Consider the following 25,242-nt stretch of genomic DNA (forward strand, 5'->3'; position numbering starts at 1 on the left):
AAAAAAAATCTACTAAATTATAATTATGCAAATGAATGTATAAGTTACTTAACTTACTACTATGACTATTAAAAAGTAATTATTATAATACTATAAATATATACTTTATAGTATTTTCTTACTTTTTTATGATAAATTTACAAAAATGCAGTCTAATAAACCATAAAGTATCAATTAAAGCTTTTTTTTTAATTCGCCCGCTTACTACACTAGCGCCATACTAATTTATAGCTTTCAAAGGACTTTTTGCAACCACGATATTCTTTGCACTTATGGATACCTAAAGAAGGTACTTCTTATCTTTGTACTATATTATATTCAATATTTAGAATGAAATCTAATTAATCTAAATCGAAATTGTATCGAATTTTTATGCCCGGTTTACATAACATAAGTCGAGTATGAGGCGCGAGTACGAATATGAAGAAACGTTACTCGGCTGTATTCGACACTCTTAAGTATGTCGTCTCTTCTGCGGGATGAAGGATTTTCAGCGCGAATCAATGGGTTACACGTCTGTCTTTGTGTGCGCTGATTATATACTTGTATTACATTCACGAAGTAACTCGGCGGATTGTGCGCTAATCAGGCATTAGAAACCGATTGATTCTGTGCTCCATCAGACAATTTTATTTATTTCTAATGGCAACACTTTCTAATTAGAATTTTTTGGAGGATTTATTTTCTTAATGTTGGTGTGTGCTGACGCTGTCCTTATATCTATTTCCGTCGATACATTTTCATTTCATACTATATGAATATGAAACATTAATAATGGAAAGTATATTATATCATTTTTATTTATTTAATAATGTTTAATGAACGTCACTTAAATTTTATAAATATTATGTTGAGATGAAAAGTGGTGTAATTGACTTATCAATGCTACCACCCAACCTAGCTCACGAAATAATTTCGTACGCAGTCGGTGAATTTATTTACAAGTACTATTTTGCAACTATTTTGACAATTACAGAACATTAACTAAAGAAATTGTATTATCTGGTGGTATATGTTGATTTTACTTTATAAAACACATAGTGGAACAGGAACTTTGGACGATGTTACAATAACAGTTGCTCTCGACCTAAGTGACTATAGCACAAAATATGGTCGTACGTTTCACCTGAACAGATAAGTGGTGATGTGTGAACAAACTGAAATTAATTATTTGGACGGGGAGGTGGTATGGGTGAAGCTGGGATCCTGCTGGTGGCCCGGCGAGGTCGTGGGCGCTGAGAAGCTCCCGCCTGATGTGTTGCCGTCATTTCGGAAACCACCAATCGCTGTCGTGAAGTTCTTCCAAGAAGATGCTTAGTAAGTTTACCAATATAACCTCTACTGCCGATATAATGTATGAATACAGAATAAAATCTCCAGCCACGCTTTAGACGTTCCAATACCACCGTGATTCAATAAATATTTATGTATGTATATAGGGATTATGCAAATAGTATGCTCAAATCTCCAATGCACTCTTTTTTGTATTTTGAGATGATTCTGTACAAATGTAGTCACTGCCTAAAATTTGCATACACAATGTAAGTATAAACCTTTTTTATTAATTCTGAAATATTTATTGTATGCTGCTTATTTATATTCCATTTTAAATTAACTCACATTTATATTCTACTTGAATATTTCCTTATATCCTTTGATTAAATTAAAATGCATATATAATCTTAATTTAAACACATTTATGTCTAATTTACAGTGAATATGTGAAGAATCTCAACTCAATATACAAATACAATTGTAGCCGAAAGGATGAATTCATCAACAAGGGTCTATGTAAGTAATACAATTATGTAACTATACAATTGTACATTATATAACATTTACAATGTAATTGTCATCAACCCTTCATTGTCCTACTGCTGTGCTGGTTTTTTTTTTATATAATATAGAAGTAGCAGACGAGCATGCAGTCCACCTGATATTCCTATCTGAGGTCGGCCACAGATCGGCCGCTACCCCTGAGGACTGAGCTGGAACACCTCTGAAAAGTCTGTCTTCCTTACCACACCCTTCAAAACGGAACACAGCAGCGCGTAACATTGCTGTTATTAGGCAGAAATAGGCGTAGCGGTGGTGCCGCCGGAGTCGAACCACAAAGGGTTCTACCACCTTCAACTTTCTTTTCCTTTCTACCACCGTCTTTGCTCATAATAAGAATAGTTAGGTCTTTGGTCCACTACACTGCCTTGGTAGACTCTCGCACACATTTTTGAATTTTCTTCCTTTCACGTCTATGTTATAACCATACAACGGCAGGAACCATATTTCTATAACCCATCTACTGGGAGTAGTAGCAAATGGGAATGTATATATGTGTGTACCTAATTTAAGCATTCTTTACTTCATTAGGACATCTATAATCAATTTGTTCTAGAACGGGCATCTTACCTAAAAACAATTACAAAGATTTAGAGTTCTGCTAAGGGAGATAAAGGACACCACCACCACACATATTTCCACCTAAACAACAGTGTTATGTGCTGTTATGTTCTGCTTTGCAAGTTGTGGTAAAAGCATAGATATAGAATGTCAAAGATACACAATGTCGGTTTAAACGCATTACCAAAATTGTTATGTGTATGTGTGCGTAATAGTGTTGTTACCTTCATACTTTTTATCGATTAACGTCAAGTATTAATTTGATGAGCCTGGCGTATCCAAATTATTACACAAATTCATAAAATACCATATTTTTATATATGATTATTTATTAGTATTATGAAACAAGTATTATGAAATATTAATTAATATGACAACTTCTTGGTATAAAACATTTTTCCTCAAAATATTTTTCAAATTCAAATTCGATTGTTGTTACATATTATCGATGATTTAATAGGAGTCCGTCTGGCCGATTTATTATTCTTATCCACTTTTCATGTAAGTACCTTACTTGAAGACTTAGTATCCTTGACAAGATATAGGTGATATTACTCGAGGTATAACATAAAAATTCAAAGCATGTAAATTCCGTCACAATATGTCAACAAAGTTTACTTTTATACCTTTTTGTTTTACGTTTATACTATTTTTGTGATGCATGAAATGATCTTTATTATTATTATATTATCGACACATTATCAATATAATATGACGTCGCCATTTTGTCAAGCCCTAGCATATATAAATAATTTAATTCTCGTATATATTTTGGTAATTTTACATCTAGCTATGAAATTTGTGTATTTATAGCAAGATAAATGAATATAAAATTGTAACAATTATATGAAACCAATTAATATGAAATTTGACCAAATATTGCTTAAAAACCTTGAATAGAAAAATCGTATTTACCTGTGAAACGTATACCTCTGTGGATTATTTCTCCTTGTAATGGTACACTTGACAATAGAGCAATATACCATTGTAACAAAAATTCAGTAATATATTAATACATATTAGTAATTATTAGTAGTAGTAGTATTAGCGAAATAAATCTAAGTCTATGGGTAAAAGAGACATGCTTTGAAGGTATTTCAACTTAGTCCTCAGGGTAACATACCTGTTTCTGATCTTTTTTTTTAAGCAGACGAGCATGCAGTCCACCTGATGGTAAGTAGCTACTCCCGCCCATGGACATCTGTAATCAACCCCAGATAGGATTTGAGATTCCTAGCTGAGGTCGGCCACAGATGTGCTGCTACCCCTGAGGACTAAGCTGTAACGCCTCAGAAAAGAATCTTTCCCTTACCACACCCTTCAAACCATACACAACAGCGCTTGACATTGCTGTTATGAGGCAGAAACAGGTGTGGCAGTGGTGCCGTCGGAGTCCAACCACAAAGGGTTCTACCACCGTCATGGATCTCTGGTGGGACTTTAAATCTTTTCTAAGGTTGATTACTACTATGAGCATTTGGACCGTATGCTTGATTGCTATTTCTAGATCATAAAAAAAAACATGTAAAAATCTAATCCTAAGGATGAATATCTCGAAAAAGTGATGTCAAAGAGATCTACCACTTTGTAAAAGAAAATTATAATGGTTCTAAGTAATTTCATCTTTCAAAGTAATACTATCAATTATCTATTAAATTCCACAAATATTTATTTATTACTGGTAGTGGGAAACCACAAACAATCTTATATCTTCACATGTATGTATGGTCGTGTAAGGATAAAGATCGACCACACAATCACATTGTCATTTGACTCGTGTACATTTTATTATCACATCCATCTGTCTTTTTGAGAGCTTGTGATTATTTTTTAACTCATTCGGCTACTATCTAAGTTCCTTTCATTTGTTAAATGATAGACAAATATATTCAAAGATTTCTAATTTCTAATGAACAAAAAATTATGAAATGAAATTAAATATATCTATTGTTTAATAAGTCAAGGAAGCACTTGCAAATTGCTAGTTACATTTTTTATACTATACCAGATCGGAACTAGATAGAATCTATCTGATAAATAGATAGATAGATAGGCAAAAAAATTAGATAAATAAGTAACATGTTCTACAATCATACCTGTGGATAGAATTATTTTTCCTTCTATCTTAGTCGGCGTGGACACAAAAACATTACTCAAAAACCCTGACTTTTCCATGGCCAGTAATACATCAAAATTGATATCTGTTGTAAATAAATAAAGTAAAAACATTTAAAATGCATGGATTGTTTACTCTGCAGAAATAAAATGTAGCATTTTAAGCAAAACCAATTGGTACAGATAATTAAAAGAATCTAACGATAATGACAGATTGTAGAATGAAACTGAATAATCAAATCCACATCAAATTGAATTTTCAAAACAGTAAACTTCAGAAACTTGAATTCTAAATCGGTATCTTATTTTACTTTGTCAACAGATATGTACAGGACAAAACATGGACACATGGAGAAGTTTCCGGAAGATGTCATCCGGGCTGAGGCAGCAGTGGGTGGGGACATCACTATATTGACTAGAGATGAGTTTCAAGAAACCAAGAAAGAAAGCTACGCTAATCTTTTTGGAGACCCTACAAAGAAAATGCCTATGTCCCAGAAAAAAGGTAATTTATTAGTAAAATTTTAGATGAAGGCTAGAAAGACATTTATACTGATTGTTTTCCATCATTCTTTAATCAGTAGTATATGTACAAGCTATTCCGAATTATTTGCATATTGCACCACATAGTATTTTATATATTGCATCACATTTATTTACATTATATATTTAGTTATAAACCTTTCTTGCTTCAGGACGTGGTGGCAGAGGGAGACCTTCAGATTCTTTCAGAGGAAATACTCCTACAAGAAAGGTATGTTATATTATAATATGGAAGATTTACATAGTTTTTTAGTTGTTGATTCTAGTCTTTCACCATGTTTTATATAAATTACAGATAAACGTGGACAAACCAAACTACAAAGTGCACATATTGCTCCAAGGATCACAGACAACTCCATCACAATCCATGTCTTCAGAAACCGCATCAACACCGTCTACAAGCCGAGCTGGTTCCGAACCAGCTGATGAGAATAAAGAAACTGCTGAACAACCAGCGTCCACACCAGCCAGCCAGCCATTAAACACGCCAAAAATGTCAAGTTCAGGCATGTACTCGTGTCATGCTTGCGCATTTACAACGACACGCTTAAACGTTTTAATTCTTCACAATAAAACACACAGTGTCACATTTATGCCATATACACCTTCACCGGTAAGGAAAAAATTAACTAAGACACTAAAATCTAATTCTACGAAAACACCCAAGGCACGCAAGTCACGCTCAGAAAAGACTGAAAAATCACCTAAGAAATCTGCAAGTCAGAAACGTGTGGCAGAAGATAAGCCTGTCACTGAGTTGAAAAAGGCACGGACAGACGAGGAAATAAAGAGCAGTCTTTTAGCTGACTGGGATATTGATGAAGATTCAAATGATGAATCTTCAGTGATGGTTATGACTGGATCGCCAGAAGTAGCGGCTGCAGCGGAATCTTTATCCGAAGCGGCACCAGCCGAGCTACCAGAAGCGCAAGTCCCTGTAGAACTACCAGCTCCTGTGACGAAAAATTCTGAAGAAATATTAGTTGCAGAGAAACCAGAATCGTCTAGTGATTCCAAATATGAATTCTGTGAGGACGAGGACTGGCCAGAAGAAGCGGATGTTGGAAGAAAAATTCCGCGTGTGAAGAATCCAAAACGAAAAGAAGACACGAAGAGTATAAGTTTAGATGACGATGAAGTAGCAAGGGAAGTTGCTGAACTGCTAAACAAGACAACAGTCCCTGAATTGCCTTCAGCCCCCGAGCCGTTAAAAGTAGAGGAAAATTTTCCCGAGCCTTCGATTGTGAAGTCCCCAGATAAAAAACCAGATGCAACAGTAGAAGCGGGTAACTCTCCAGAAAAAGCGCCCACGGAAACACAACCTCCTAAAACTATTTTCAAAACTAAAACATTTTTTCGAAGTCGACACTCTAGAAGCCAAGATGCCATTGGAAAGTATGTAGCAGAGCAATTGAACGCAGAAAGAATGGATATGTCGGAAGATATTAATGGATCTGAAACCCCCGAAAGCAGAATTTCTCCACCAATTGTAGAGCCAGTAAAAATAGCTCGCTTGGCACCCAAAATTCAATTGAAAAAGATGAAGGCTGAGGCTGCACAAATGCGGGAAAAGGAGAAAATGACAACTGATAATTTTACGGACGATTTCTTCATAAACTCACCTACGCCATCTCTATTAGCCCCTAGTTCTATGCCAGAAAAACTTGGCGCGAAGGATAATGAACAGATGGAGGTAGACAGCCCACGAGAAAAAGAAATTATCTTAGATAAAATAAACAGAGATTCTCCAAACACTACGATTGAGGTAGAGCATCTTACTAAAACTGATGATATATTAGATCAACTACAAGAAAGTTCACCACCAAAAGAAGCGAATTCTAATTATGAACCAATTGAAATAGAAGTAAAAAGTACATTTGAACCTAAATTAGATGAAGACATGAAAAATAATGATTTAGATCAAATTAATTCCCCTAGAAATGAAAAAGACACTACATGTATAATGGAAGAACCACTGAAAGAGCAAGACCAGGATACAACTAACAAAGAATCAGAAGAGAGACAAGATGAAGTACTACAAGATATTTCATATGAAACAGACGTGTGTGCTAAAATAACTAATGATATATCTGAAGAACATAGTCAAACGAAAAGTGAAGATATCCCTTGTAACAGTACTGTAGATGAAGTCGATAACAGGGATTTAACTAACGAGAATGAAGATACCAATAAAATTGAGATAAATGAAGCGCCAGAAGTTGTTTCTAAAGAAATAGTGCCCCCTGAGCGCTCAACGGAGCCTTACATGAATGAGTCGACGGCATCAGCTGTCGATGCCTTACTAAGTGTTTCCCGAGATACGGATAGAGTCACAAAAAATATCAGTAACGACCTTCCGGAAGATTTATTTGAAGATGATAATAAGGATTCACCAAAAACCATTAACGGTTTTGTTGAGATCAATGATAAAGAAAATAATGACAAGCAAGAAGTGGCGAACGACGATGAAGCTCCTGACGTAGTAAGCGAAACAGTTGTTGAAGAAATCATTAAGGATAAAGATGAACTATATATAAATGATGATTTGGCCGATAAGTCTGAAATAAGTGCATCTAATGAAAGTCAAAATGTTCAAAATGATTCAGTCCTAGAAAACATACCAAGAATTGTACCAGAAAATATTCCGTCAGAGTCGGATCTTCAAATAGCTGAAACACTTATTAATTTGCCTTCAACGACTATTCAGAATAAGATTATTTCAGACACTCAGGATAATATAAGTCTTAAGAAACAATTTCATGAGGATATTGTATTTTCCAGTAGTAATGTTGATATAGAAAATAATAAGATGGAGGTGGAAGAAACGTGTACACAAGAAGAAGAAATTCCATCCAATCAAATTATGAATACTGATAACCTTACAACGCGCTTTGAAACAGAACAAGAAAAAAGTGAGAATCTGAATGCAGCTCAATCTCTAGTTCAAATGTCCGAATCAATAGAACATAAAATAAACATTGGTGAAATTAATAATAGTAATAAAAAAGAAAAATCGAAATCATTTTCATACAAGTCTGTTAAAGATCATGATGTTATTGTAAATAAAAATACACTAGATCGGAAAACACCACTATTACCTGTTGAAAAGACCAATGAAGCGTCAAACGGTAAAAATGTTTCGTTCGAAACAACATCGCCAAAATTATTAAAGATCTTAGAAGAACCCTGGCCGACTAAGCCATCGACTCCTAATATATTAACAAAACAGGTTATTTTGCCAGCAAAAGAAAAGATTTTGAACTTTGATGTCGGCAAGTCTGGAGTTTCAAATAAATCGGTTTCGCCAAAACAAAAGATAATCATTCGTCGATCGAACACACCTCACAAAAACTTGCTTAACAATGTAACTGAAGTGACAACTCCAGATAAAATAATACTCTCTCGCAGTAACAATACTCCTCAGGACGGAGCCTCTGTTCAGACGTACACCATCCAAACAGCGGCCGAGACGCCGTCCGATCCCAACACAATTGTCATTCAACAGAAAGTTAGAAAAATAGCAAAACCACCTTCTAAGTTACAGAAATTGAAACCACACGCATCACTTGTGCCAGCAGTAGTTCCAACCAAAGTTACTAATGATGCACCAAGCACGGAAGATGCTATGTTCGATATCAATTCTATGCCAATAGTATTGTCTGATGACATTTTGACGCCAGAGAGCATTGAGAAAATGCCGATTGTAATGTCAGATGGTAACATAATAACAAATCCAGCACCTCAGCAAAAGATAATTAAAACCAAACAAACAATAATCGAAAGTGAAAAAATACCAATTAATCCAACTCCTCTTAATCCTACTAAACCTGAAATAAAAACATTAATAATGAATCCTGTGACTGAAATAAACAAAGTTACAACACCAAATATTCTATCTAAGTCATCGAAATTACGTGGGACTAAAATGCTAGTAATTGACAAGATGAGTGGCAAACAGAAAATTATCATGACGAAGCAAACTCCTCCAGAACAATCCGTACCAGTTAAAGAAATTAAACCACAGCCGCCATTAATGCAACCGATTGCCCAAAATACTGTAAAACCAGAAAAGTTTATTCTATTTCCAACAACGGCCACGCCTCGTCCGGGTAGAACTCAAAAAATTGTTATTGATCCTCAAACAGGAAAAGCACATATGCTTGTTGGTAAAGGTATTGATACTCCGCTACACGTAGCTGACAATAAGCCTGTTTCCGCAAAACTTGTACCAACGGTTTCTGATGCTGCTTCGCCTGGTAATACAGTCATGATTATTACTAACGCTCAAGGAGCACAATCTAGAATAGTTTTAAAACCAGAACACGAGAAAATACTATTTCCACATAAACAACAGCCTAATCTATCACAATTAAAAACAATAACTCATAGAATATCCTCTGCCGCACCGGGCACTGCCAATAAAACGGTAGCCACGACCGTAGCGTCTATAAAGAATCCAACGAGAATTGTACCAAAACAAAAGAGTGCTATAATTACATCTAAAGGTCAACTGATTGTAGGAGGCCGTGTCACTACCACCGCACATAATATAGCCCCGATGCCCGAGATAAGGCCAGCTCCGAAACGAATAATCTCCAATGAACCCAAGAAGCTCATACAAACCATACCACCGAAAACAAATGAGCCGTTGATATTTTTCCAACAAAAATCTGGTGCTATGATGCAGTTGACGGCTGCACAATTTGAACACTTACAGCGAACCGGTCAAATCATACAAAAAACGATACCAGCTCCACCTAGAGAAAACAAAGTAGTTGTGCAGAAAACAATAAATATTTCTCCAAATGAGACATTAGTATCAAATATACAGAAACCTAGAGTAAGAAAACAGGTAGCGGATTCTCCAACGCCAATGAAGAAACTTAAACAAGAGATACCAATAGCACCAGCGCCAACACCCATGCCAGCTCTATGTCCCATATCGAATACAGTTGCGCCCACAATCATACAGCCAACCCTAACGCCCGCTGCTGCGTCCGCGTCCTCGTATTCAAATTTAGAAAACTTCGAAGAACTTTTGCCATCTACTGCTATCGCTCGTCAAATAGAAACGGCAATTCCACAACCTGAACCACCGCCAGCGCCTGTACCTCCTGCGCTATCTGACGGGCAGCTCCTGGCGGTACCCGGAGAACACTTCGGGGGTCCGACCGGTTCTTTCTACCTTTGCGTTGAAGACAATGGAACCTTCACACCTATCGACAATCGTCCCTTGGTTCTGGAGAATAACCAACTCGTTCCGATGGCTGATACTGTTCCAGCGCTCGCGCAACAACCAGAACGCAGAGACATCCTGGAAGCTGCACTCGCCAATAGCGACGTTTTCCACGGTGACACTACACGTGACGAAGCCCCAGATTTTCGTGATTTGAATGCGAATGTATCGGTTCACTGTCGTGTTTCTGAAACGAGTACCACCTTGAATCAGCCCATAATGACGCCTGTGGAGGTTCCCAGTAAAATTAGTGAACCGGCCCTGCCAGCAAATCTGGAAGACGGACTCGCCGTCATCGGTGTCACGCCACCGACGATCCCGACTTCGTTAGAGCTGCCAATTACGGTTACCGATCCAAGAATAGCGCCCAAAACAACAGATCCTTTGAGTGGGAACAATTACGGTACCACGTTGCTGCCGTCGCCGAACACAGAGATGTCTTTCGTGACCACAGAGGAAGTGGAACTACCAATGGGTGGTCCGATATCGATGCCCCTACTCACCGATGAAGAATCCGTCGGGAAATCGATGCCTATACTAACGGATGAGGTTGCAGAGAGAATAGTATCAGTCGAGGGTGTCGGGTCACCATCGTCGATGGATGTGCAAGAGTCGGAGACCGAAGACGGCAGCCAGTGGTCTCGGCGGCTGCTCGCGACCGGCGCAGAAACAGAGGTATCCACTGAGATTCCCCTTCAACCTCAAATTCAAATTTCAGTGAGTGATATTAAATAGGGTTTGTGCATGTGCTTCGAGCACATGGCCTTTTTCTGAACTTTTTATATCCCGAATATTGGAGACAAGATTTATTTATTATTTAGGCGTTTCTTATCTATTTGTAACATTAACGATATTACAAAATGTGCAATAGGTTAAGTTTTAACAATTTACAATAAAATGTTCGTGAAACTCTACGATTCACTCACTTGATTTGTTCTTGAAATCTATGTTATCTGTAAACAGTTGCTGGAACTATGGTGCGTTCTAAACGTGCGCGAATAGATCGTTGTGTACATATATTTAGTGTAAATGGGATAATGTGATATACCACTTCTTTTTGGACTCATCGCGACAACAATAGTATACAATGCGTTACTGCATAGAAATTTAGGTTAAGGATTTATGATTGTAAATTTAAATGGAATTATGATATTGTTGGAATGTACGTGTAATATATGAAAGTTAGGTATATTGCAATATTTTTATAACGTTTAGCAATCCTTTGAAATAAAATATGTGTAAGATTACACACACTTGTACATGTGAACTGTGCTATTACATTATGTACCAGCATGTCATTTGGTGGCTGCCGGCGGCAGTAACTTCAGTGAACCATAACTTGTACGGACATATATCATTATAAGTAGTTCTACTATTAAGTACAATATTTGTTAAATTAACTTTAAACGTATGTCAAAGGCACATTGATTTGTTTGAGTGATCTATGTCAGAATCTAGATCTATTAAAGTACTATGAACATGGAGTCTTTAGTAATAACTTGTGTAGTTTAAAGTTTTAATAAATAAAATTTATTCAATTTTATTTTTTATTTCGAATATGTTTGTGTTGAATAGAAATAAAAAAGTACTTTATATTGCTTCGAATGGTATAATTTTATTTCTTAAACTTAAATAATAATATGGGTTTTATATTTTTCAAGAAATGAGTGATACAATTCTGATATGAAAACATCTCACTAAATTGCTTTACGTTTTATTTACTACATAAATACAAACTACGTTAACAATATTTTATGTATAAATTCGTTATAGATGTAAATACAATTGAATGTAACAATGAAAATTACAATTAACGACACTTAACCTATATAATACTTCGAATAAAAAAATACATGAATTTGCTTGATGCGACTTTTAGATGGAAGATATCCGTTATAACATACAACAGTCATTTAAGGAATGTCGCTTTTATAATAACGTTTCATAAATTAGAAGCGTTTAAATTAATATAAAATTATTGTACAAGTATGAACAAACTATCTACATTAGTTACAGCAGTAACTAGGTCGATGAAAGTAATGGGTATCACGACAGGCTGCACTTACAAAGTAAAGGATAGATGAATCTTTTGCTACCTCACAAATACTTATAATACTGTTTTTTTTTTAGTTATGGCGTCCTGTTCCTATTATTGTTGATGTGCTCCAGTTCACTTCTGATGAATACATAGTTGTAATTCCTTTTCTTTAGGCTGCTTGGGATTTTCAAAATAACATTTGTTTTAGATAACATACTTAAATATATTGGGGAATATTGAATTAGGGAAAATTTTCCCCCATTCTTCTGATAGCTTCCGTTTCGTTCCAATATGTCCATGACTGCGTGTTATAGGGCTTATCGTGTGGTATTGGGCTTCTAAGATAATATTGTAACTACTCTATCAGGGAACATTCCCCATTATTTTGATTTTCGACAACATTGTAACTTGACTGCAAACATTGGGGGAAACTTTCTCAAATTCATCTGATTTTCGACAACATTGCAACTTGACAGCAAGCATTGGGGAAAACTCCCCCCTCCCCCCTTTCTTCCGTTCCAATGTGTCCATGGATGGTGTTTTACTGCAGCGCTTGTCGCGTAGTGTTGGACTTCAACTATTACTACTCTAATCTACTCTATCAGGGAACATTCGTCCATTCTTCTGGTTTTCGACAACATTGAACTTGACTGCAAACATTGGATATTTCCCCCCCATTCTTCCGTTGGACATTTCCCCCCATTCTTCCGAACCAATGTGTCTAGAATCTAGACTCTAGATGGTTATTGCAGCGCTTGTCTTGTGGTGTTGGGCAGGAAGAGGCACATGAGGCCGCCGCCGGCGAGCAGCGCGGCCACGATGAAGGTGGGCGCCGGGCAGTACGAGTCCAGCAGCGCCGCGATCACCACGTTGCCGATGATGCCGCCCAGCCGCGCCGCCACCATTGATACTGCTACGCCGGTTGCGCTGTAACGATAATAAAATTTAAGAATCCTATGAACTAATATTTTAAAGAAACGCCCTTGGAGGTGCAGTTTCGGTAAAAAGTTACCGAAGTTTTGGCCAACAACAGATGTGCTACCAAATTTTTGGACGGTAGTGTATTTCGAATCAGAACATTGCTGTTAAAAAATTGCAGTAGTCTTTACTACTGCTATTTTTGTGTTATAACAACAGTCTTCTGGTTTGAAATATATTAAAAAAGAAAAGAAGCACGGGACATTCTGACTTAGTCTTTAGAAGCGACACATCCGCGCCTAAAACCACTGTAATAGACTAACTGCCTCCAGTATAAGTCCTGCTGCCAGAGTATAAGTCAAATGTACTCCCCCTCCCCTATTTTAAATCAATAAAGTAATCATTAACTGTTTAATACAAATTTGAAATGTTTAATTACGTCATCAATTAAAATAGTGATGGTGCCAATAAGTCTCCCTTCGCCCCCGGTACACTACCTAAAACTAGCATTCTGATCCTATTTAAGATTGATTACCGATATCCACGAGCAGCAATTCATATCAGGTGACGTACATGATCATTTTAATTGCAAAAAAATCTTACCGTAAGTTTGTTGGGAAGACTTCAGTGATGAGGCAGTCGAGCGAGGCGTTACCGCAGGATATGACGGAGCTGAAGATGGCGCTCACGATCAGATTGTTAGTCTTGTTGTAGACAAAGTACATCGCAGCTGAGCATAACCCAGCCGAGAATGTTGCGAACACTGTAAATATACAAAAGAGAATATATTAATTAACATTATAGTGATTTGATAAAGCGTCTGAATCTACGGATCGTACTTTAGAATTTTTAAAACATTACCCTAATATTTTAAAGTATTAGAAATTAATTATAACTTGCTTTATTTATGCAGATAAATATCGCTAGGAAACCTCTATGTCTCAGAGTTCTTTTAAAACATTCTCAAAGATGTTTAAAGTCTATCAATTCGCATTTGGTCAGCATGATAAATTATGGCCTAGACCGTTCTCACTCCCAACAGGAGACCTGTGCCCAACTGTGGGTTATGACAACGACATAATGCGATAACAATGGACCATCGTGATGCATTCATCAACACAAGGAAGGAAAGCTTTAAACGATTTCCATTTTTGGACAAAAGGAAAGGACAGGCCTCAAGGCGTCTGGACAATCATATTTAATATTCACAATAAGTTATTATGACACTTAAATCCTAATTTAGATGTCAGTTTTTCTATGCCTTTGATTTTGCATCTGGTGATTTTGTTAGTCTTTTCAACTCATCATTATTGCATTTATCTATAGCTAGTTACCCGCCATCATAACTGATGGCGGGTAACTAGCACAAAAACGATGACGGCCTTACAAAATGTGGAGATGGCAAAAATTCTGGTGGGGAACAATTGCCAAGACCGACAAATTCAGAAGTCTGGCAATGGCCAGACTTGGTTTGGGTACTCAACATATGCAAGAAAAACTTTCTTAAGCGAAGCACGGCAAAAACATTAAAAAATATGGCGACGCAACTAGCTTCGGCCGAGCGCGTGACGTGGGCATACACTTGGCTCATGTCGATACCTACCCAAGAAGAACTTTCTTCCAAGGCGGTCCATGTCAAGCACAACGAAGATGTTAGACGGGATAGCCACAGCAACAGTGATGAGCGACTCCATGAACACATCAGAGTGGATATGCGAGTCGCAGCTGGCCTCTGCGGAGTGTGTGCCGTACTGCGTAACGTAGGCAGTGACCTGGCAGATGTCGGTTAAGATGTTTCCAACTTACCCAAGAAGAACTTTCTTCCAAGGCGATCCATGCCAAGCACAGCGAAGATATTGGAAGGTATGGCAGCAGCGACAGTGATGAGCGACTCCATGAACACATCAGAGTGGATATGCGAGTCGCAGCTGGCCTCTGCGGAGTGTGTGCCGTACTGCGTGACGTAGGCAGTGACCTGGCAGATGTCGGCCTCTGCGTTGTCGTTCGCGCGGGACCACTCGTCGAAACGGTTGAACATCTCCGGGAACCACATCATCAGGCCGTAGTACCTGGGAAGAAAACATTGTTTACGTATTTGTCTTGTTGGTGAAGTCTTTTAAGCTTGGCATACCAGCAAAGGCATAGAGGAGCCAAATAATAGCTGTGTCAGTCGCTGCTATGGGTCTCCCTTATTATACCCTCTGTGATGTGATCATGAAGATATATTTAACAAAACAGTCTAGCTCAGCCGTTTAGCAGAGATCGGATTTGAAGGCGAGATCGTCTTCAACTTTGCATGTTAAATTAGATGACTTAACTTGTAAAGTTTTTTTAATGGATCTGAAAAATGTTGGGCTTTCACAGAGATTCGTCTAGGTAAGTTACGTGATTTTCTGTCGATGGTTTCTATTAGAAGCTGCTTGTGGACTCCTGTAAACTCATCTGATAGAAATAGTCATAAGAAAAGAAACTCACCCAATATGGAATGTAAAGTTAATAGTGATAGAGATCGCAGTGAACTTGAGTATAGGTGGCACGAACAGCTGCTTGCTGTGCTCGACGATGTCGCTCAACATCTTCCTCATCTTGGACTTTGGTTCCTTAGCTTCTATTTGCTTCTCCGGTTTCGTGTGCATTGGCTCGTCTACCAGGATTTGCTTGACTGGGTACTCCTCCTTACTCCGGCCAGTATTCATCATGTAGATACCACGGAATACTTCTAAGGCATCGTCGTGTCTGCCAGTTGTTATTAAGAATTTGGGAGATTCTGGCAAAAGGAAAAGCAAAGCAGCGACGATGAACGACGGCAGAGACATCACCAGCAAGAATATGCGCCACGAGTTGTAAACGAATCCTCCTGTTGTGCCTCCGATTTCTGGAATTTAACAATTTTGGTAAATTTATAATATAGCTTAATAGATTAAAAGATTAAAATCGTTTCGCAGTGATCATACAAAAAACATTTCTTTGTAGACCTTAGTCAATGCTAGTGCTTAGGCCGTGCAGTGAGTATGATCAAAGAAAACAAGTTGAATAAGGCTTATTTATTCACAATATCGCTAACTTATCACATTATAAAACGACAACAACAAACATTTTCGGAATCCGAAGACTTTTCCGCTATTTCTACAATTATTTTATAGCAAAATGACTAGCACTTTTTCACTTCATAACTTATTAGACATTAAGCGAAAGGGATCAAGAGAAAAAAATCTTCCAGAGCATTTAGAAGAAATAGCCTAGCTGCCACCAAATTACATGTATTATAACAGGCTACTGACCACTAGGAATGATGACCCAGGCCAGGCCAGCCACGAACAGGTTGCCGAGCGTCCAGAAGGCCGCCATGAAGCTCAACATCGCACCACGCTTCTTCTTCGGCTGGAACTCCGCGAAGTACGACCAGATGACAGGGCCGGATCCACCCAAGCTAAAATTAATTCACATTCATGTAATTCACTTCTTCTTAATCAATATTTTGCGTAATATCTAAAATCAAGTAGCTTAGAAGTACTCCGACGTTTTCATAGTATTTCATTACAGAAATTTACTGAGGAATTGTATCTGAGAAATCATCTCACGAATATGTACTGGGGCCACCATACAAATAAACAAAAGTTCTTCTTTCAGAGGCATTTATACTTATGTCCAAATGGGAATTTATAGAGATAAATTGAGATTTGAGACATACATACAACTGTTGAGTTGAACACAATAATTCAAGTTACAATTCTCGTTCAGATAAATGTGGTGTTATTTAGAGGCTCAAAACATGAAATTATATACCTAAAGATATCTAAATAGGTAAATCAGACTAGGTTGAACAAGAAGCAGGTCTTTGTACAGGTACATATTGTAAGTGAAGTACAATCTTAGGCTGATACTACACGGCAATAAATGTAAAAACAATAAAGTCTAGTACCCTTTGGGTACGGAACCCTAAAAAAAGCCCCCCCCCCCCCCCCCCGTTTCGGAAGGTATTTCGCTATGGAGAAGAAGCGGCACAAGAAACTCCGAAGAATACGTGTGTATAATAATACTTACGCGGCACCATTAATAAACCGGAACAACATGAACAACTCGAAGTTCTGGCTGAAGGAGGAGGCGACGATGGCGAGCGCGTTGACCACCGAGATGGCGATCAGCACGCGCTTGCGGCCGAGCGAGTCCGCCACCGAGCCCCACGCGTACGCGCCCACCATCATCCCGATGAAGATTATACTGTTCAGCCATCCCTGTTGACAAATTTTGAATTAATTTACACATTTCTTAAAAAAAAGATTTTTTATGTAGGTATATAAAACTTGCTGTTTTATCATCGCAATAACATTCTTATATTTAATAAAAACGTAGTCTTAGTAGTATAGTAAATATTGTTGTCTGAAAAATTCAGTACAAGTAGGAAATACTAAAATAGAAATACTGTCCTTAATAATTCGCGCTGGTATGTTTTGTTTTGAAGGGTGTAAGGAAAACAAAGTATGTCTTCCTAATGTCGGATACGTCATCCGAAGCGATTCAACGTCGTCCTCAGGGGAAGGCAGCGTATCTGTGAGTGACGTCAAATCCTAGGTTGTACTACACTCAAGATGGTCGAGGGACAAGAATTGCAGTCCTACAAACTTGGATTTAGCTTCTCACTAACCCCTCTTGACATCCAAAAAGTAAAATGGCATCCTTTGATTTTTGCAAGCTAAGACCGAATATTTTATCATTCCAACGGACTATAATATACAAAACCGAAATCTCGTAGTTCTATCGTGGTTTCAAAATAAAAACTAATAATAGTATAATTAATTAGAGTTATGAGGTGAGTTGGATATTATAAACACGCGAATCACGCTATCGCAATATTTGCGACTTGAATTCGCGCGCAAAAGATGGGTTTGGTCGAGGCTTGGCTTTTTACTACGTTAATTATATAGTATGACAGTACCTATATAAAATTCTATGATTTATATTATATCCTAAAATCTACAATGCTTATTTAGCTTAAAATGGGACAATATCAACATATTTTGAAGGTTGAACCCTCAGTGGTTCGACTCCGATGGCACCACCGCCACATCAATTTCCGCCTATTAATAGTGATAGTGATAACTGATTACTGATAAGCGCTGCTGGGTTCTGATTTGAAGGGTGTGGTAAGGGAGAAATATTTTTCTGAGGCGTTCCAGCTTAGTCCTCAGGGGGAACGGTGCAGCTGTGGCCGATCTCAGATAGGATTGTAACCTTGATTATAAATTTCCATAGGTGGCTGCGACATTTACCATCAGATAAACTGTATGCTCGTTTTTATCTCTATTATACAAAAAATACTACCTTTATAAATGCGTTTCTCGGGACTTGTGTTTTTAATAGCGGAAAATTAAGTATAAGAGACGCTTTAGTAGTTTCCATTACTTACATTGCACGTAAACAAGCTAATTATAAAATATTAGTATGATGATATGGTCATAACATATTATCCAATCATTATTATGTTGTCACTCGAATGAATAATTTGTATTACCTAACACTCGTTTGTCATAACTCTAATGATGGTGATAACGATTATTGTTTAGTAATTAACTAAATGATACTCTTATAGAAACACTGTGTTTTATGAGTTATTTGCATTAATAGTACTCAGACAATAAAATGTAAGACAAAGTCATACGGTTTAATCGAGTGAGTGACTTTGAGCGTCATGTAAGTTTTCATGATCATATCAAATATGATGTCTTGTGTAAGGTACATAAGAATACATATACGGTATTTTTTTTTACATTTATTTTTCAAAAACATAACAACAACGAGAATACTTATAAGGATTTCACATTAAATGGACCGCTACATACCTACCTATATAATAGGAGTAATAGAAAGAATAGGTATCTCTCGCGGAATTTTGGTGTTTTAATATTTTATTGAAGATGCTTTGTCTATCTTTCCTATTGATCTGATCAAACATAGTAAATACCTTTATCTTAGTAAGTACACCTTTAGTCGTAAATTATAATTACATATTTATGTAACCATGTCGTTAATTTGTATTGATTTGTTCTAATTAGTAAGAATGTTCTTTTTATTACTAACCTTACTTACTTAAGTTTGCTTGCAAACTTCTTTAATTGAGTACTTATGGCATATAAAATAAACATACTTAAATAAAATTAAAATATGTAGTTGTGTTTGTATTTTATTTGCATATTTAATATGTATATAAGTAAATATCTTAAAATATTCCAATGAATGTAACTTCAAGACATGATAAACGGGAAGTTAAACCCTTTATGGAGCCACTCCGGAGACACTTACTACACAGGGACAACGAGGCATTCTAACTTACATTTGTAACTTAATTAAATCCTATTCTAACTTACATTTGTAAATTAGAATAGGATTTAATTTAAAAATACAACATAAGCTTGTTATGCATCGATATTAAACATAACATCCAACTAACATAATCAAATATTTATTCTTTGCAAGATGATGATGAGAATCAAAAAGAAGTTTTTTTGTATATTGAGCGGGGAAATCTATGATTAATTTAAATTGTTTGAATATACAAAATATTTGCGTATGAGGTTAGACGTTGTGTTTTCCACCGTGGAACATTGGTTCGTACAATGGTTTAAATTTGCACGGTGTGAAAATATGACATCATGTTGATTTTGGTAGACCGCAAAATTCCTGGAGATATTGATAAATAACGTCATTGAGAGATGGACATGGGTACCTATATATTTAAGCATAAGACATGTATAGCGTAATTTCTTAAACATATTTGAAAGGGATCTTGAATAAGGTTTTTCCTGTCGCGCGTATTTACGCTTGCATTCTATCGTGTCACACGAACGGATATGGGTCGCGAAGAGACTGCAGCGAGATTCATGTGTGCCAGTGCGACAAGCGGGACAGGATAACCGTTTTTAAGACTTGCCGTATTTTATTTTTAAGGCACTGTCGCAATTGTATTTTTTGATGATGGAATATTTTAAAATGAACTTTATTTTCCAACAGATATTCTGTATAGGCGGCACGAATTTCCAGTGTTTCGATGCGACCTAAGATTAAGTTAATAATAATCAATTGAAAGCCATAATTAAAGTGAACGCAAGGCTCGTCCAAGTTTTTTCTATGAAATGAAAAAATACACGCTTTCCGCACAATAACTGGTTATCGCTGTCGTAGACATTTGTAATTACTACCAAATATTATTGAAATCCTTCAGTAAGATGACGCGCTGTCTTCATCCCGCCAATATCTGCAATTTACTATTACGACGCGACTCGTTTCTATATTCGGATAAGACTAGCAGTTTGGCGCGGACTATAATGGACATAACTATTGTGTGGTCAGTACCCGTTACGTCACTGTGTACATAGGTTTTGGGAAAAACCGTCTAGACTTTCCGTACGCGGCAAGCTAAATAAGTGAAATACCTACTTCTTGTTATACGTCAAGGTTTGCGATATTTACGTACCAAACGAACCGTAAGCGTTTTAGACTAATCAATTAATTAACTAATCTATTCATTAAACTAACCTAAAGGTACAATTACAAATAACACGATTCTAGGATACCTACTCCATTCAGTCAGCTTCTTGTGATTTCTCACGAAAATGTTATGGTTTCTCATTATATTATAGGTACCTACCAACTGTTCAAAATGTCAATGACCTACTCTGTTTATCGACAATATGTTTACAAGATGTTTAAGTACTGGATTTCATTAAAAAAGTCATTCAGCTCGGAAAACTACGCACGAAAACGATGACGTCTGTTTGATGTATTACAATTTCCGACGTGTTTTCTTTTTTACAAAAATAATGCAGCACTTGTAGGTATGTGAAAAACAAAGTGTTTAAATGCACTGCAAAAATAACAAGTACGTTTACGGTCCGTAGATTATATTCATTCACGAAAAGAAATATCTCGTAGATAGGGTTTTTAATACGAAAATATCTATATGTTATCTACTAAACTTTATAAATCCTAATTAATAGGAACTATTAAATGTTAATACATTTATCTGCTTCAATGCGTTCTTCAAACCAAAACAGAGCAGCGCTTAATACTGCGGGGCCCTGTCCCTTAGCAAAGTCAAGAAAAATCTTCAAGTAGGTGGTCCTGTCTTTTTGCCGACAAATATCAGAAACTAGATGACCTTACGTATAAATTGCTGCAAGTTAACCCTGTAAAATACTTACTTTGGTTTGGGTGGTGAGGTTTAGGTCGCACTGCGCTGAGGGCAGGATGAACGACATCGAGATGACGTCCATCTCCTCCGAGGTGCTGACGAGGCCGCACACGGCCAGCAGCATGTAGTGGAAGCGTCCATATCCTGCAAATAAAACACACTTACATTGCCTTCCATAGAGAAAGAAAAATGGCCACCGGAGCATTATCGGAACTTTCACCAAATGCCTAACTTAATCCTTCTTCTCCATAACGAAACACCTTGTGAAGTGGTGGTGGTTGTATTGACATTCAAAAAATGCTCTGTAAAGAATCTATTTTGAATTAAAAAAAATTGATTTGATTTGATTTAATCATACATTCGTTTCTCCCTGTGAAGACTAAATCGGAACACTGGATGTAACTACCTATATGACTTTTCAAATGAGAATACGACAGCTCTACATTGATGTTTGATAGATGTTTATAAAATGAGAGTAGCAAAAGAGCTTGCAGTCCACCTGATGGTATATAACCACTGCCCCCATAGTCATCTGTAACCAACTCCATAAAGAACGGTAGTTCTATCTGAGGCTGATTACTGATGCGTTACCACTAGAACGAAGATGATCGCCTTATACACAAATCAGCTGGCATCAACACCATTCCAAAAACGCATGAACCCTTCCACGCTGCAAATCAAGGCCGGATTTAAGGGAGGGCAACCGGGGCGGCAGCCCCGGGGCCTCCACAAAAGAAGGGCCCCACAATAGAGACGTTGGATTGTTGAAAAATATATATATCTTTTCCTTTGAATTTTTTTTTGCCTGTTTTACCTTTATCTACAGTACTTTGTACAAACATGAATACTAGAAGAATCTACCTGCGTTTCACAATAAAATATTTATTGAAAAACTCAACTGAATAAATTGTTCATTTTATTCAGAAAATAATTTGAGGCCAGGGGGCCTCCACTCTTTTGTTGCCCCAAGGCCTCTAGGCCTCTAAATCCGGCCCTGCTGCAAATAGTTGCGACGGTACCTCCTCAATCGATATTAAATAAATTCCAAGAACCCATAAAAAGAGAGGAAGTTACACGCAACAAACATTGTCGTCGCTACCACGAATGCCGACACATCACAACAGTAGCCACGAAGCCAAGCCCTCGTGTCGTACGAGTCTTCCCAGAACCTATTGTTTACGTCGCAAAGGTTTGGTGCAACGCGAGCACTTTTCATTCATAAATCGCTTACGGCTTCCTCTATTACTACATTTACAAGGTGTTCAATTACATTGTGATATGTTTAATAACACGTGTAGTCGTAAAACGTGGTATGCAGCTTTGGTTTCAATTTCAGATGCGTTGTTTTTGTGATTCTATGGTGCATAACTACATATATTATATTATTCGATAAATTCACTGTTAGTAGTTATAGTTACAAATTAATATGTTTTGACGCAATCATTTTAATCCTCAGGAGTGATGAAGTATCTATGATTGGCTTAAGGTGGAGTTCTGGCGGCAGTGACCGCCTACCATCAGATGGACTGCATGTCTAATGTTATAAAAACACATTGATATCCCACTGAGGGATCTTAAATAAGAAGAAAAATTTTTTAATCTTTTGCAAGAGAAAATCCTTTAAGCCATTATCATAACAAAACATGACTCGTATACATTAAAGTAGATGGCGTCTTGGGATTCAAATCATTCAAAGCTGGACCGCTACGGTAGAAGGTCACGAAAGCCACGAAGTATACCACGAAGCTATCACTATTTTTATTAAATTAAGTACGTTCTCATTACATTGCCCAAATGTTACTTACCAGCTAGTTCGATTGCCCTTTCGAAATCAGCCTTCTCTGAGTTCGACCCCTTCTCTGGATCGTACTTCACTGGTGTCTTCAATGACGGCACGACACCTGCAAATAAATAAAAAAATATCGATTACATTTGGCTACCAACGCTTTAGAAGGTTTTCGGAAGCAACTTGTGGACCCTCGACATAGCAACTGAACGCAAAAAAGCCACAGCGTCAGAAAGCGTCAAAGTGTGATGCAGCATTGATTTCATTGATGCAATCACTAAAACGCAAATCGGTGTCATAAGTCTAACAGCCCTAGAGCGTTACTTTGCTTTATTTTATTATGTATATATGTAACTGCCGTCGGGCATCCCGACGGCAGTTACCTACAACATACCAGGTACCACTTACGAGTATTACCATGTGGACTACATGCTCATTTGCTTCAATCTTATTTATAAAATACTACAGTTATGGTCACCATACAAACAAAGTAGCGGGCATAAACTTAGTTGCTTACTCGTAAATGTTAACATACATAACGTTCAGATGCACACTAAAGACAGACAATTATTTCAGGTAAAACTAAGTTTCCAGTTAGTAAAATATTATAGCCGTATTTCCCTCGCTCGTCGTGCAAGTTTAACGCAATGATTTCAAGGTTTTTCAAGTAAATACGGTTTATTTTTATAAATTTAATATGAATCATGTGGACTAACAGGCGGAACCCTTGGCAAATTGGAGTCGGTCTTTAAAATATTTGCTTTTAAAACTTGATTGGTTAAATCTGTGTCACGAATACATATAAGAAATATATTGTTTTTGAACAGCACATATAACGGGTGGCGCAAAATACGTCACTAGGATAATATATCTATGCATATAATAGAAATCAACAATAAGAGTATTAAAATTATTTAAAAACAAAATATGGTGATTAATTTTGCGCCACCCTATACTAAATCAAATGAATTTTATTTAAATGAATTGAATGAACTTAAAAAACCAGGAGATTTGTTTTATAATATAGGAGTAGCAGACGAGCATGCAGTTCGCCTGATGGTAAGTGGCTACTGCCGCCCATGGACATCTGTAACCAATCCCAGATAGGATAAGATATTCCTACCTGAGGTCGGCCACAGATGCGCCGCTACCTCTGAGGACTAAGCTGGAACGCCTCGGAAAAGTATGTCTCAGAACACAATAGCGCTTAACACTGCTGTTATAAGGCAGAAATAGGTGTGGCAGTGTTTACTCAAAGCAGTGGTAAGGTCAGCATTTAGGTACCAAAGTGGTAGAACACTTTTTCTGCATTTTTTCATATTAAGTAATATATCTCCCTGCGCATTTTCTATGCAGATACTTTATTATATGAATTATAATGTTCATCATGTCATTTACTATGTAGTAAGTCATACTCAGAACCCATTAGTTTTAAATAAATGATCTTTTATCTATTTTACTTATTATGTCAAATGATCGATCAATTGGCACATAATAACTATGAGTTAATGTTTCTTTTATTGTCAGTCATTAACTATTTTTCTCCTGGGCATCTCTGGGCATCTCCTGGGGATCTTATCACTCCTATCTCAAAATGAGAAGGGTTTAATCTATATCGTACTAGACTATCGTCCTATGCATATGGTTGTGGTGGTGCCGAATCAGAGTCGCTTGGGTATTAAATTGTAGAATTATGTCGGGAAACTTTAATTGAATATATTTTTACTGGTAAGGTATATAAACATCTTCTAACGTTGATGAAATTGCTATCATCATCAACCCATTACTGTCCCACTGCTGGGCACGGGTCTCCTCCCATAGTGAGAGGGATTAGGCCACAGTCCACCGCGCAGGCCAAATGCGTATTGGTAGACTTCACATACCTTTGAGATATTTTTTTTATAAATCTCTCAGATATGCAGGTTTCCTCATGATGTTTTCCTTCACCGTTTAGCAAGTGATAATTAATTTCTAATACGCACATAACTTTAAAAATCAGAGGTGCGTGCCTGGGATTTGAA

The 25,242-nt window shown here is 37.1% G+C and overlaps 2 protein-coding genes across 4 annotated transcripts in view; one reads left to right on the forward strand and one right to left on the reverse strand.

The window, feature by feature from the left end:
• The first annotated feature begins 880 nt into the window (after window positions 1-880).
• LOC140749049 (uncharacterized) lies at window positions 881-11,829 on the forward strand. Its single transcript, XM_073082063.1, has 5 exons — window positions 881-1,317; window positions 1,715-1,791; window positions 4,835-5,017; window positions 5,208-5,266; window positions 5,351-11,829. The coding sequence occupies exons 1-5, from the start codon at window positions 1,145-1,147 to the stop codon at window positions 11,024-11,026; spliced, it is 6,168 nt and encodes a 2,055-aa protein (XP_072938164.1). The 5' UTR covers window positions 881-1,144; the 3' UTR covers window positions 11,027-11,829.
• A 51-nt stretch (window positions 11,830-11,880) lies between these two features.
• Window positions 11,881-25,242, reverse strand: part of LOC140749050 (synaptic vesicle glycoprotein 2B) — a 57,689-nt gene continuing 44,327 nt past the window's right edge. For 2 of the 3 annotated variants that reach the window (XM_073082066.1, XM_073082065.1), the window contains exons 4-11: window positions 23,241-23,336; window positions 21,446-21,579; window positions 17,292-17,482; window positions 16,529-16,677; window positions 15,723-16,122; window positions 15,054-15,316; window positions 13,851-14,010; window positions 11,881-13,256 (exon numbers count right to left, since the gene is read on the reverse strand). In XM_073082066.1, the coding sequence (XP_072938167.1) occupies window positions 13,073-13,256; window positions 13,851-14,010; window positions 15,054-15,316; window positions 15,723-16,122; window positions 16,529-16,677; window positions 17,292-17,482; window positions 21,446-21,579; window positions 23,241-23,336 (1,577 nt within the window). In that variant the 3' untranslated portion in view covers window positions 11,881-13,072. The remainder of the gene's footprint in view (window positions 13,257-13,850; window positions 14,011-15,053; window positions 15,317-15,722; window positions 16,123-16,528; window positions 16,678-17,291; window positions 17,483-21,445; window positions 21,580-23,240; window positions 23,337-25,242) is intronic. The other variant, XM_073082064.1, reaches the window with a different exon arrangement.

Source organism: Epargyreus clarus, unplaced genomic scaffold (genome assembly GCF_041222505.1).
Source record: "Epargyreus clarus isolate Ecla_fem2 unplaced genomic scaffold, WU_Ecla_fem_2.2 ptg000017l, whole genome shotgun sequence".
NCBI classification, from domain to species: domain Eukaryota; kingdom Metazoa; phylum Arthropoda; class Insecta; order Lepidoptera; family Hesperiidae; genus Epargyreus; species Epargyreus clarus.